Raw genomic sequence first — 14604 nt, 5'->3', positions numbered from 1 at the left:
GCCCTTCCTGAGCTGCCTGGGGCTGGCCTATTGGGGCAGCCGGACTCAAGACGCCAGCAGGTGGGAGCCAGTGCGCTCGACCCCCGTGTCCCTCTCGGCTTTGCTCAGCGCGTCCCGAGCAGCACCAGGCACAGAGGCTGGAGCCCTGGTCCACTCAGGATCTGCGGCTGCGACACTCTCCTCGCCCCCCTCACTCTCCCCTCCCCAGCCCCTGCACTCCGACCCGACGCAGAGAGGGTAGGCGGGGTGTGGACAGGGTGTGCGAAGGTGAGTGTGCAAGCACGGCGTGCAGAAGAGACGCAGGGTCCCTAGAGCCGGATGCAAATAGCAAAAGACTGGCATCTGTCTGATCGAGAAGGGAAGGCAAGGGCACCAAAAGGTTGGAAACTAAACTCGGCTGGGGTGCTCCTGTTCCTTGAATGTGATCAAATCTGGTGTTAGATTATAATAATTAACAACAACCAGCCATGAAAGGGAAAGGCACCCGGGCTGCTTTTTCCTCCCTCGCTCTTCGTGCACCGTCCAGGGAGGGGCCGTGTTCAGTTCACCTGTGCAAACTTGAGCACCTTTCCAAGGACTTGGGAGATGCCTCCGCAAAATGAGATGCCTGAGCCAAAGAGTGAGTGAATGAATGAATGACCTTCTCCTTGCCAGATGCCTACCGGGCATTCTCCCAGGGGAAGGCAAAAGGAGGAGGAGGGAGGGAGGGAGCCGGAAAGGTAATCGCACGCCCGCGGTTGCTGTCCAGGGTCCACGGCGGCGGGGAGGTCAGTGGTTCTCAGGCTCCCCCGCGCATCACAATCAACCGCAGGCTCCTGACTCCGGAGGTGGGACCAGAGAACTGGCTTTTTGCGGCACGTTCCAGACGCTGCTGCCGCTGTGAAACCACACTTTGAGGACCTCTGCTTTGGAGGGTCCCTCTAGACCCATCTCAACGCCCCAGAAACCCGTACTCGGCAGCGAGAACCGGAAACTCCAGGGCACTTTCCAAACGGGCGTTCCTTGAACGCACGTCGGAGGCAGACGCTCAGAGCTAACCCAGCAGCATCCCGCTCACTGCCGGGGACCGTGACTTCCGCTAGAATCTCCCCGGAGTTTCAGCGTGGGCAACTGTGGGTACGCACAAAACACCGCGAGGACACCAGAACAAAACCTACGCTTACACAGCGGAGTTTTTTTTTCTAAGGATGATCCTTTGAGAGCTCGGTAACCGGGCCCGTCCCAAACCGCGCAAAAGCAGTTGCCCCGCAGGGACGCCCACCGAAGAGCCCAACGTCTTCCCAACACTGCCGGAATCCGTTAGAAGAGCAGCGAGAGTTTTCGAAGCTGTGCTTTGCCGTAGGAGCTAAGACTTGGCCTGGCTCTCCCCGGGGGGGGGCGGGCGCTGGCGGCAAAAGCACGCCCGGTCCGTGCGGCCTGGAGGCTGCCCAGCCAGACCCGGGCGCCACACGTGCGCAGGGCAGCCCGCGGCTCGGCCGGCTCCGGTCCCCTACACCAGTTTTGGGACAACGGACGGCGCGAAGGCGCGGGGCAGCGGGCAGCATCTCGAGGCGCGCCACGGGTTGGCGGGTCGTCGAGGTACCCGGCCTGGGGTTGGCTGTGGGCTTCGCTGCTACCGCGGCCAGAAGATCTCACCCGGGGAAATCTAAAGTCGGATTGCACCCGAACTCCAGGAAGGATCTGCTCCCAGGATCGGCTCCGGAACGTTCCCACGAGACAGCTCCTCGGCTTGGGGACCCCCGCAAGCTGGAGGCCGGAAGGGCTCTCGTCTCGGCCGCCCGCGGGATGAAGCTGGGAGAGGAAGCAGGCATCTGGAGAGCGCCCTTGGTCCCAACGCGTCCTCCTCACCTCTCCCCGTTGTGCACGGCACTGCCAGCCCCGGGCTCCGGGAACTAGCGGCCTGGCCGGACTCTGGGGTAGCTGGGCCGCAGGACCGGTTGGCAGGGACAGGGAATGGTGCGCACGCCCCTGCCGAGCCCCGCGCCCTCGACACGCGCCTGCGCCCGCTCCAGGCAGCCCCGTCGGGGAAACGTGCCCTACAAGGCCTTAGAGGCTGGGGTGCCGTGAGGCGCAGGCCGCGGTGTGCGGGGCCGCTGTGTAAGGAACCTTGAGAAACCCCTTACATCTCGCGCCGGGGCAATAGCCCTGGCCTTGGAAGCCGCCGCCTGCGAACTCCCCGCGCTGGGGTCAGGACGAAGCGTCTTTCTCCTGTCCTGGGGGAGTCAGGGCAGCCCGGACTGGCGCCGTGGGTCGGAAGCTCCATCTTGGAAACTGGCCAGGCGAGACGTCGTAGGGCCCCCCCCACACACACACACACGTGGAGCGCCTGCAAAGGCCTGGCGGGGAGGGCGGAGTGGTTTATTGGCGCTGACGACGTGCCCAGGCCCTCTCCCAGGACCCCTGCCGCGCGCATTGCCCTTTCCCTGCCGTGCGGGGGCTCGGCTCCAGGGGAACAGGACCTGGCCGCCGCTGGGGTCGCTGGCGTCCACGCACTCACACCCCGGGGCGGGTCGCCCAGGTGGCTGCCCCTGGAGTCCGCGCCACAAAATGCTCAGCCTGCGCCTCCAGGGGGCGCTGCGGCCCTTCCCGCCGGCTGCCGAGCTCCAGCCAGCGCCGGCGCTTTCGCACCTCATCCCAGCTCCGACGCACTTTGGAAAAAGATCAGATACTTCATCTTCTCCGCCCTGCCCCCTTTATTCGCCGACACCCTCTCACCCTCCTTTCTGAGCCCAGTGCCTTCGATCCCGCGTTGCCCCGGCCTCTCACTACTCCAGGACCGGAGGGAGTGCACGCACGCGGGGCAAAGCTGGGCTGCTCATGCCTCCAGGCTAGGGGAAAAAAAAAAAAAAACAGCACACAGTGCGCGAAGTTCAAATACAAAAGGTGTCCGCCCCGCAGAGGCAGAGAAAAGCGGGGGAGTGGGTCGATGAGATCTAAGGAGTAGAGGCAGCTGGGATCCCTGGAAGAAAAAAATATATATAAGGTTTCCATAAGCTGTGTTGCAAAAAAAATAAATAAAAGCGTTTAGTGTGTTCTCGGCGCGCGGCCGGAGAGGGTCGGAAACAGCTCTGGGGAAGTCCTTGTCTGACACCTGCTCGCCGCCCGAACTGGCAGCGCCTCCTGGGTGGGCCGGGGGGGGGCCGGGACCTGCGCGGCGTGCCCCCTCCTCCTCCAGCTCCTCCGCGTTTCCTCTCCCCGGCCTCCCGGGGCGTAAACCTGCAGCGGTCTCGCGCCCCTGGTCAGTCTGTGAGCCGTCCCCCTTGCAAGCGTCCTTGGTGTGGAACGCCCAGAGCCGTGAGGATAGCAGATGACCCGTCCGCCGAAGCGCAGACCGATCCGGCCGCCAAACAGCTGCCGAGGGCGCAGGGGGAGTGGGACGGCTCCGCGGAGACCCAGCCCACCCCGGGGCGCGGCGGGACCGCAGCCGGCTCTGGGACCCACTGCCCTGGCCGCACACCCAGACCTCGCCGCCGGTGGGCCCGGCGGCCTCTCTTCCGCGCCGTGCGCTGTAGCCGGGCGGGAGCCTGGCCGGTGAGCTGTGGTTTGTGGGCCCCCGCAAGGCGTGCGCCGTGGACGCGAGACGGGACGTGGAGTGCTCCGAGTCTGAGCTCGGAGAATCTCCAGGGCCGGCCCCGGGTGGGCGCGGAGGTGGCTGGGGCCGGGGGAGCCCCTAGCTCAGGGCGGCGCGGCGCTCCATCGGCAGGCGCTCGGCCGCTCCGGGCACGCACCTGCGCCTCGCGGCCGCAGAGGCCAGAGGCCGCCGAGGCGCTGCCGGGCCACGCGGCTCTGCCCTACGTCGGCTTATGGATCCTTCCCTACCTTCCGAGCGAATGCGGCGGCGCTCGTGGCCGCCGTGGCCGGGCCTCCATTTTGGAACCTTGGAGGCTGGGGTGGGCGAGGTAAACGCGTGCCTGCACAAAAAAAAAAAAAAAAAAAAAAAGAGAGAAAAGAAAAGAAAAAGAAAGAAAAATCCGGGCTCAGGAGGTTTGTGGAAAGAGGGCGCAGCTCGTGGGTGGTTGGAAGGTCGGGTGGTTCCGCACCCAACGTACACACGCGTAGGGCGGGAAAGGTGTGAAGCCCGCCGCCAGCGAACTGCCTCCGCTGGGGTGGAGAGGAACTACGAGGAGTAGGAACGTTCTTCAGGTCGCCACGCCGCCGAGGGTGCGTCCCGGGGACTCTGAAAGAAGAGAAAGTTCCCTCCAAAGCTCCCAAATTGAGAAAAGCTGCGGAAGGAATGAGGCGGTTGGAGAGAGGGGACCGCAGGCATCCCCGAAGCTGAGGCTCGGTACCGAGCGCTAAAATGAAAGCTCCCCTCTGGACCCCACCAGGGAAAACGGTTGTTTTGTTTTCAACTGCGAACTCTTAGCTACTTCCATGCTGTTTGTTAAATTTACCTTGAAGCAGCTAAGCACTGCATGCTCACTTTTTTTTTTTTTTTTTTACTCTTTCAGAAGTTGGAAAGACAAGGAAGGAGGAAACTGCTGTTCTTGAATTATAGTTAAGCAGAAGAACGAAAAATTCGATCCACCTCGGCATGAACAAGATAGAAAGAGTTTTATCTTAATAAAATAATACCTTGTAGGTTCTACCCGGCTCCCCACTCCGTGCATTCGCCTTTTGGCGGTGTTCAGCCTTCCACGTGCGTTTGTCCACTGCCCCCACAGGATTGAGATGGTTTTCAGAGCCCTCTGGGGAGGCTCATCCAAAACCATCTTTTGGTGGAACCGGTTCAAAAGTGCATGGCCTTTTTGGCAGGAAGACCCGCACCCCTGAGCGCTGGCTTGCCATGGGCTAACGCCAGTCCCCTCTGGCGACTCGTCTGGGACGAAGGACGGTTTTTTTTTGTTTTTTTTGTTTTTTTGTTTTTTTTTTGGGGGGGGGGTTTGCAGAGCGTTGCTCACGCACATTTTCTGCGAAAAGAGGCTGCTTAGAGCGGGTGCGTGCTGTTCTCTTTCTGTCACTCGGCCAGCCTATTCCAGAGGGGCCGAGGTGCGTTTTTGCAGTTCTACTCACGTCTGACCCAACGTTGGGGAGAACTTGGACAACCTATCACTGCACTTCAAATTCGGTTAACTTCCCTTCTCCAACGGTGGACTCAGTTTTCTCTGGGGATGAAGATGTATGCGTCTTGAGAAGCCAGGATCATCTCTGCCAAAAGGTTCTCGATGCTTGCTCACCCAACGCAGTTGGATTACTTAATTTTTTGCCAATGGGTTGCAGATGCCCACCCATTCTAACCAGGTTGGTTAACTGCGTATGAAATATACACGCGCTGATTAAAGCTCAAATACTGGAAGAAATTTCTTCTGGTGCATTCCACATGTCTCTGCAGTAATTACGAAATTAGTCAATTGTCACCTTTATAAACAAACTTCGTTTTGAAACCAGCAGGGGAAAAGCAGACTACACATATCGTCCTAATTGACCAAAAGCATGTCCAAAACTGTTTAAAATTGAGGGGAGGGTGCTAAATGCCGGAGGATATAATCTAGAACTGATTGCCTTTTACCCTGTGAAGAAGGTCGTGTTAAACTTGTTAAGATGTGGAAATGAAGCCAGGGCGCGCACCGAGTAAAACCACAACATGCCCTTTGGGCTTCTCTGCGGGGTCTTCGCCGAGTTTCTAACACTGTAAGGCAAAGTGGCACCACGAAGGAAGGGGGTGGGCGTTGTGTTCGCGCGGGAGTTTCGAACTGAGTCACGTTGGGCTCCATCTCTCTAACAGGGACACCTCAAGCAAACCTGTGCCTTTAAGACTCAGTTGCTATCCAAACACAAGTAAACAGAGTGGACCATTAGCGGGCGCCGGGCGCGGAGGCGGAGCCAGGGCGCAGTGGGCCCGGCTCGGCGGCGGGACGCCCGCCCGGAGGGGAGGCGGGGCCGCTACTAAAGCCCGGGACTCCCGGCCCGGGGCAGCCTGGGGTGGGACGCGGGCGGGGACGGAGCTCGGCGCGCTCGCTCCTGGAGGGGAATGGCCCTGCGAGGCTGCGGGCTCCGACCTCACCCGGAGTCGGCGACGAGAGGCTCGCCTGGGCGCGGAGTTTCGGGGGAGCGCTGAGCGCCGGCCCCAGGCACCCCCGCGTCTTTATACGTTCCGCGTACATTGCCGACGAAAACGAGGATCCACTCTCGCTTTCGCTGCCCGCCGTCCGTCCTCCAGATCATGTCCACGGCTCCCGGGACTCCGCCGGGAAGAAGTTTGTCCGGCGTGGACCCGATGACCTTTCCAAGCCTTGCGCCTCGCAGCCGGGACCTGGTCTGAGCGGGGCTTCCCAGGCAGATTTTTCTGCCGGAGGTGAGTGTCTGCTCTGGGAAGGGTCTGCAACGGACCCCTGCGGCTCCCGGGAAGGAGGGAAGGGCTTGGGGTTTGCAGGGGGCGCTCAGGTTCTCGGTCTGGCGTTGCCGCAAGTTCAGACACTGTGAAAAGAAATCGTACGGATGAGATCCTGGGGCATTGTGCTCACTTCCTCGGATCCCTGGGAAGCGACTTCCAGCTAACACCCAAACCACACACACACACACACACACACACGTAGGTGCTATTTCTCTAGTTCTGTTTGGGGGACATTTAATCAGGAAAGACTTACTTATAAAAGCCGATCGACTTTGGCTGAGATCAAACCCACAACCCCATGGAGTTTCTGTCCCCGCCCTAGGACACCCGAGTGGACCTGTCCCGGAACAGCAGCGGCAGCGCAGCGCGAGGGGCCTGGACGCGCCGTGCCCGCCTGGCCCGCGCAGCTGCAGGCACGTTTCAAGGGGGAAATAGTTCAGTGCTAGGTTAATTCTCCAACCGCCTGCTGGCTTTCTGATTTTCCTTCCACTCTTCAGTCCCAGCGGAGGAGACAGAAGGCAGACTCCGCAGGGGCTTAAAAACATTTGGCTCGCGACAAATAGCCACCGAAAAAGGGAGTTGCGGTTGTAAGAACGAGGGAGGAAAAGGTGTTTGCGGAGGGAGCGCCGGCGGTGTCTCCTTTACCTGTTAGTAGAAGACAAAAGAGGGCCGGGGCTCCCCGGAGCAAAGCGGCGCAGACGGCTACTTTCTCTGCTAAAGGAACTACAGCCCTGAGCAGAACGAGAAAATTACTCACGCAGGGGCAGCGAGAGAACAGAGAGAAACAGAACCCAGATTCTGCGGAAGGCATCTTAATTTAATTAACTCCTCGGGAAGGCAGAGGCGCTGTGAAGGGGCAGGAACCTCCAGTCTGCAACCTCTCCCCTCTCCACCCCCGCCCCCCAATGATCTAAGATTGCCTTAGACTATTGCTTTTCCATTTACTTAAAATTCTATTGTGGTTTGGGCTGAATTTTGTAAGCCTACTGATCCATCAGCCACTTCTCTCAGGTACCCATGCACAAGTTTCAGCAGATGATCCCTGCCTGTGAATTATTTTTAGATAATTCAGTGTAATAACACCATTTCCAAAGAGGGAAACTCCTTATCAAGTTACCGTGCTACCTTTTTCCCTCCCGTGGTTTGAAAACTTCCCTGAACTGAAATTAGTATGTAGACATCTCCCGTGTTGACAGCCAGTGGACCTCACAAAACTCATGTCGGTGCCTGGAAATCCTTGTGAAGGAAGCTGATGACAGAAAAGTAGCCCCAGCTCCACCGACATTATGTATGCCTTTTCCATGGTTTAAGTTCTCTTTCTTGCAAGATTAAGAGTAACCAGTGGTCCCAGGAATGGGATGGAGGAGCAGTGAAGGGCAGGAATGAGCGTCTTACCAGGAACCCAGGGTGGGAACTCCATGGCTCATCTGTGGACAAAACGAAAGTAGTTTAGATGTCTGCACTGACTGCAAACATCTTTGGACAGACATTTCCAGCAGCTAAACGGGCAGCATGTAAATCTAAACTCCCTAATTATGTATGGCCAAAGCATTGGGCCGCTGCTTAGGGCAGCTCGGTTTGTGAAAGGGTTTCAGAAGGCGCCCCTGGTTTGCTGTTCGTCCCTGAAGAAGCCATTTGCTCTGAAAAGTAAAGTGAACAATTCTGTGACATGCACTTTTGTGCCAACGTGATGCGGAATTAGAATAGTCACTAACTCTTGTATCATAAACCGTTCAGGGGAAAAGGAAGGAACATGGCACTCAACTCTACTGGAGAATTAATGTAACCTTTATGGCAAAGCTCACTCTGTGACCTTGGAATCCAAGTCATGGTGGTGATATCTATCAGTCGACAACACTCCCCTCCTACACGCACACCCCAGTGCACACTTCCCGTGGTGAGAGTTGGGCTTCTGCCTCCAGTATTTATAAGAAATCTCGTCTGGGAATACACCCAAATAATAATTTCGGTTTCCTCTCTATGGGAGAGAGATTGCTTTTCAACACTAAGGGAAAATAATATTTTGAATTTCTGGAATATCCTCATTATGCAAAGAGAATCAAATGAATGTGGAATTTATGGTTCTTAATCGGAGGAGAAATTTTCAGATGGGTTACCAGCGATGTTAACAGAATCTTCTTTTCCTACCTCGCCAGGAGAGAGGGCTTGAGGGTTGCCGCTGAACACAAATGCATCATGATTTGTGGTGGGAAAGTTTCCTGCTAATGGGGGTTTACTGATTCGGTTGAATGGTCTGACTGAGACCCTCTGTTAACACACCTCTCATTAACTCCCAGCCTGAGCTCCCAGACTGCATACCACCAGGCAGAAGCGGTTCGTTAATAAATCCCTGTCTCCCAGTCGTTCCAAACGGAGGAGGAAGGTGTGGGCCCCACGGAGACAGCCAGTTTCGGTCTTGCCATCTCGCGGTGTCATTAGCGCAGCCCCCTCGAACTACCCTCCAGTACAGCCACGGGCCACACCTCACAACGATTGGAGAAGAGAATTCGGGCGCAGTAAGGGTTGGCTGGGGAAGGGAGGCTGTATAAGCCCTCCTACCTTTCTGTCGGGTTCGAAGGCGCCACAGACAGGCCCGCCTGCCCTCACCCGGGGTAGACGGAAGCTCTGAGTCCTTGGGAGGCCACCCGCGGGGGAGAGGGGAAGGCCCAGGACCTCAAAGCCGGCTGAACTCACTTCTGAAGGGCGGGAGACTGTGGCCTACGGTGAATGCAGGTGAGGAGCCCGTGTGTTTCCATTGGGGGCGCAGGGAGCAGGCAGCTCCCTGCGGGCGCTCAGGCCGCAGACCTCAGGGCCACCTTCCCGGTGGCTGGAGCCCCAGTGCACACCTAGGAGCGGGTAAACAAGATTGCTCCACTAGGGTCGAGCTGCTTTGCACCCGGCCTGCTGCGGCTGCCCCCCATCCTCGCCCCACCCAGCTCCTTCTCTTTTGCTCCCCAGGGAGCCCTCTCCTCCGCTCGCTCCGCTCTCCAGGGGGCCTTCCCAGTGTAGGGGCTGCTCCTTGTGCCAGGCCGGGCAGCTGCTCGGGCCTTGGGAGAGCTTGGCGCTCAGTCTGGGAAAAGGGGTTCCGGCTTCAGGCACGTTCTCCGCCCCCATCTCACACTCCCCCCCCCCCCCAGCCTGAACCATCTGGAAGGGATCTTGGTGGTGGGGGGGAACGGGAGGGAGGGAGCAGCCCCTGGGAAGGAGGAGGGGCGATTCGAGGCTGGACCCGGCCGCCGAGGTGTCACTTTCTTTCCTGTGTCCCGTCACGGCTGATAATGGGACTGAAGCGGAGGAAGGAAAAAAGCAAGCCTCCAAGGTCAACGCGGGGCGAGGTGGACCCCTCTGCGGGCCGCAGGGCCCAGGAGGATGAAGCGCGCCCGGGTTGCGCTCCAGCATGCCCGGCGTGGGCCGGGTGAACGCAGGAAAGGCGATCGCGCTGCAACGCGGCCCGCGGGGCCGCAGAGGGCAAGGATTCGCCGCACTTGAGCTGATCCCGGTCCTCGGGCCCCAGGTCGGACCCTCAGCCCCTGGTTCCTCCGGCGAGCACCGAGCGACGGCAACTCAATTCCCGGCCTGCGGCCCTTGCTGTCTCCAGTGGTCGCGCTGGACTGAGCTTCGCCTGGTTGGGAGGGGCTGGGTGGGCTGGGCCGGGTGTGGACGGAGCTGGAGCCCCCTACCCACCTTTCTTCCACTGGGATCCGAGTCTCCTGCTGTGTGCGTACCCGGAATCCGACCTCCCCTAGGGCGCCCAGGAGGGCGGCTGGGGCGCTCTGCTCGTCAGGAGTTACTTCCTCCCCGGGCTGGGCCGAGCTCGGTGCGCGCTCGCTGGACAGACGCTGCACTCTCCGCTCCAGGTTCCTTCAGGGGGTCTTGGGGTTGGAGTGGGCACGAGACTGAGAGGGAAGGTGCGGTAAAAGCCCGCGCTAGCGCCAAAGGGCCCAAGGAGCCGGCTGGGATAATAGTCACGGTTTCGCCCTCTCTCCTGCCATTTTCAGGGCTATTTTCTGCGTGTTGTCGCCACTTTGGGTTTTTGCTGGACCCCACGCCCATTCGCCTGTGAGACCTGGAAGAAAGGGGCAGCTCCCTGCGCACCCCAGCATCCCGGAAAATGGGGAGCAAGGCCCTGCCGGCGCCTATCCCGCTCCACCCGTCTCTGCAGCTCACCAACTACTCCTTCCTGCAGGCCGTGAACACCTTCCCCGCCGCCGTGGACCACCTGCAGGGCCTATACGGCCTCAGTGCTGTGCAGACCATGCACATGAACCATTGGACGCTGGGGTACCCCAACGTGCACGAGATTACCCGCTCCACCATCACCGAGATGGCGGCGGCGCAGGGCCTCGTGGACGCGCGCTTCCCCTTCCCGGCTCTGCCCTTCACCACCCACCTCTTCCACCCCAAGCAGGGGGCCATTGCCCATGTACTCCCAGCCCTGCACAAGGACCGGCCCCGTTTCGACTTTGCTAACCTGGCCGTGGCCGCCACGCAAGAGGACCCCCCTAAGATGGCAGACCTGACCAAGCTGAGCCCGGGGCTGGGCAGCCCCCTCTCCGGCCTCAGTAAATTGACTCCGGACAGAAAGCCCTCTCGAGGCAGGTTGCCCTCCAAAACGAAAAAAGAATTTATCTGCAAGTTTTGCGGCAGACACTTTACCAAATCCTACAATTTGCTCATCCACGAGAGGACCCACACGGACGAGAGGCCATACACGTGTGACATCTGCCACAAAGCCTTCCGGAGGCAAGATCACCTGCGGGATCACAGGTGAGGCGCGGAAGGAGGAGGCAGGGAGGGCAGGCGAGTTGGCCCCGACTAGCTTTCCAAGTGCCTCTAAAATCCCCTGGGAGCCAGAATCTGCCTCCAAGGTCAGCCAACCGCGGGCCTCGGCATCCACGCTGCTCCCCAGCCGGCCCCCTGCTGCCTTCTTGTCAGGGGTGAAGCGAGGCCTTCCCCCCCACCTCACCCCCACGTCGTTGGGCTGGAAGAGTCTCTCGGGTTGGCCTTGGTCCTGGGATGGGTGGTCCTGAGGAGTGGGGAGGAGAGAGTGGTGGGTAGTGGAACCCTGGGTGGGTGCTGGTCCTGGCTGCCGTCAGACCATTCTGGAAGTCCCCCACCCACCCACCCCGGGGCCAGGTTCCCTCCCTTCCCTTCCCAGGTGCGCCCCAAAGCCCTTCTTTTGAGTTGTGTGCGAGGGTCTTAAGGTCACTGAATTTAGCAGCAGCAGCTCCCCGCCTCCCCTCCGCAGCCTTCCGCTGGGCGTTAGGAAACGACCATTAGAGAAATCCTGTGACGCAGGTGTTTGCCTAGGTGCACAACGCCCCAGACGCGGCAGAGGGAAGGTACTTTCTCCCAACTCTACCTGCTGTTGTCAGAGGTGGGCGTCTGTACCCACCCTGCCTTGCTGTCAAGGGATTCCCGAGAACGTGCCCCCCACCCCCACCCCCAGCCTGGGTCTAGGTGTAGGTTCCGATTTGGTCAGCCCGAATGCCAGAGAACACGAAGCGCTCCCGCGGGCTCGGTGCGCAGCGCCCGAATACCCGGAGAGGGCGATCCTGTGTACAGAAAAGCCCGGCGTGTTTCGAGGCATCTGTTAGAGGAGGTTGACCGTAAACAGAATTACACCGGGGGGGGGGGGGGGGGATGTCTAAAAACAATTACAATGGAAATTGTTTCTTTTGTCCTTCCAAGTGAGACAGCCCGGAGTGGACTCAGTAATTGTCAAAAGAAACTCAGGTGTGTGTGGGGGGAGGGGGGGCATCCGTGTCAACGAAGCCTTCTGTTGATTTTCAGGTATATCCATTCCAAAGAAAAACCCTTCAAATGTCAGGAGTGTGGGAAAGGATTTTGTCAGTCTAGAACGTTGGCAGTCCACAAAACTTTACATATGCAGGTAAGTTGGTTTTTCTTGTTTAAAAGCAGTGGCTGGTTCGGTTTCATCGTGACTAATTTACAAAAGGTGTTCCATCGCAATGTCTTTCTCTTAAAATGCTCAGAGATCTGTAGGTGGGGAAAGGCAGCACTCCGTATTTTTTTTTTTGAATATACAAAATCAAATTTTATATTTTTCTGAAAGTACAGGCCACTGTTTATGGCAAATCGTACTTTTGGGATTTTTTTTTTTTAACCGATCCGCCTTGCATAGAAAACTTTCGTGTTTGGGAGGAAATAAAGGTAATTTTGATAATGGAGGCAATGATGAAATCCCATACGTGCTTTTTTCCCAGGGGCCTCATAATTTGTAGCTTTCGGAACGTTGAGGAATAGTTTAATTTTCCAGCAAAGAGGAGCCTTATTACCCGGGAGAATGTCGTTCCTTAAGAGAGGATTAGAGTTTTTCCTTCCCCCTTTTCCTGCCTGTGACATGGTGATGAAATGGACGAGCTGGGGATCCCCCACACCGCCCGCCGCGGCGGCCGCGGGTCTGCTCCGCAGTGAGCAGCGCGGCGGGGCCGCCGTGTGCGCCTGCACGTGTGTTTTCGTGATTGGAGGATTAGGAGCCCAGCTTTGTTCCTGCAAGTCCCCTCTTTTGTTGTCGCGCGCTTGTTATGTTAACGCTTGTGATTACCGATAAGACTGGAACTATGGCGGTGGGAAGGATTAATCCTTTGCTTGCTTCACATCTGAACAGGAATCTCCACACAAATGTCCCACATGTGGAAGAACCTTTAATCAGAGAAGTAATCTGAAAACTCACCTTCTCACCCATACAGACATCAAGCCCTACAGCTGCGAGCAGTGCGGCAAAGTGTTCAGGCGAAACTGCGATCTGCGGCGGCACAGCCTGACTCACACTCCGCGCCAGGACTTCTAGAAGAGCCCCGGCTCCGGCCCGGGCGCGCCGCTCCCCTCCCCATGCGCAACTCCCCAACCCTTCACTGACCCCAGCTCTTCCCCGGCTGCAGCCGCACCTGCAGCTCCAAGGAGGGAACTCTTCTGGAGGACTGAGAACTGTAGCAAGCCACGCACTGCGTCCCTTCACCTGTAGATATTCACAGCTCATTTTAGAGCTCTGTACATATTGTCGTGGGTCTTTTGTTTTGTTGTTTTGTTCGTGTTTGTATCTTGTGGGATGCACCTAGATAATGGAAAATGGAAACCAAGTTTATCTTTAAGGACTGTATTTTCAAAATAAAACTTTTCCTTGTTTGGTTTCAACACTCCTGCCCCAGTGTCTTGCTAAGTTAACTTCTGTTTTCCCTTTGGATTCTGGAAGGCTGGGCTGTCTCTAAAAATCCCGATGCTGAGGGGGTATTCTTTGTTCCTAACTTTTAAAGAGAAGACTTCTCACGGCTCTCTTACTGAAACTCCAGCCCTTCCCTATTTGACCGTGGCATTTAGAATTGGACAGTGGTGCTGTCTCTTTGTTTTTCAAAGACATTAAAATTGATACTCCTCAGGTCGTACGTATCCCCTTTTATTCCAATTCTTTGTGTATTATTCCCCCAGATAAAAGTGATACACTGATCATGGTTAATAAGAGGCTGGAAAAGCCAGGCTGGCAAGTAGCATGCAGCAAAGGAAGAGAAGGGAGCTTCTTGCCACTTCATTTTTTAAAAAAAGTCCTTGACCCATTGTCAAAGTTTATGATGGGCAACTTCTCTTACCATCAGACTTTGATCTCTCTGATTTATCACTGTAGACAGACCTTATCCTGCCTTCAGGGGAGAAGTCTAAAATTCTACTGGAGAAGAGTGCAGGAAGATACAGCTTTCAAGAAGATGGGGGAGAAGAGGAAAAAAAGAGAAACTATTAAGAAAAAAAAAATATTTCTTTCCAAGGGTGGAGATCCTTGGAGGACTAGGACTTCTCTGCAAAGCTGAGTTAGGTCACCAGTGTGGAGTCGCCATCACTGGGTGGTCTTTGGTCCCTGGGAAAATGCCAGGAGCGCAGGTTTCTCCATGTACAGAATATTTAAGCACCTGCTGAGGCATTCCAGCCTTTCCCGAATGGTTCCTGGGGGATTTGACATCAGTATAATGGCCACAGTGAAGTGTAGTGTAGGATTTGCATAGAAGGCTCTGGATAGAGAGAGATGGGTGTGATATGGAGAGACTGGAAAGAAAATGACTGAAGTTAAAGAGGGAACAGCAGAGGAAACTTTGGCCCTGTGACCCAGTAGATTCTCACAAATTCTTTAATACCAAACAACAGGGTGAATGAATTATTATCAGATTTTTTAAAAATTTGTATATTTATGAGTGGATAGCATATCTCACCTTCAGAATAATACCAGACAACATGTCCTATGTTTGTACTTTAGAATCTTC

At 57.0% G+C, this 14604-nt stretch overlaps 1 protein-coding gene across 2 annotated transcripts; it reads left to right on the top strand.

Moving 5' to 3' along the window:
• The first annotated feature begins 6206 nt into the window (after window positions 1-6206).
• On the top strand, window positions 6207-13728 carry OSR2 (odd-skipped related transciption factor 2). Of its 2 annotated transcripts, none has more exons than XM_062188182.1 (4): window positions 6207-6295; window positions 10333-11101; window positions 12128-12227; window positions 13048-13728. In XM_062188182.1, exons 2-4 carry the CDS (start codon window positions 10446-10448, stop codon window positions 13120-13122), a joined length of 831 nt encoding a protein of 276 aa, XP_062044166.1. In that variant the 5' UTR covers window positions 6207-6295; window positions 10333-10445; the 3' UTR covers window positions 13123-13728. The 2 variants fall into 2 exon arrangements, with proteins under 2 accessions (XP_062044166.1, XP_062044165.1); XM_062188181.1 differs by having other exon boundaries at window positions 12966-13728.
• The last annotated feature ends 876 nt before the right edge of the window (window positions 13729-14604 follow it).

Source organism: Lepus europaeus, chromosome 4, assembly GCF_033115175.1.
Source record: "Lepus europaeus isolate LE1 chromosome 4, mLepTim1.pri, whole genome shotgun sequence".
Taxonomy (NCBI): Eukaryota; Metazoa; Chordata; class Mammalia; order Lagomorpha; family Leporidae; genus Lepus; species Lepus europaeus.
The sequence above is the reverse complement of the archived record's forward strand: the minus strand, read 5'-3'. Positions and strand labels throughout refer to the sequence as shown.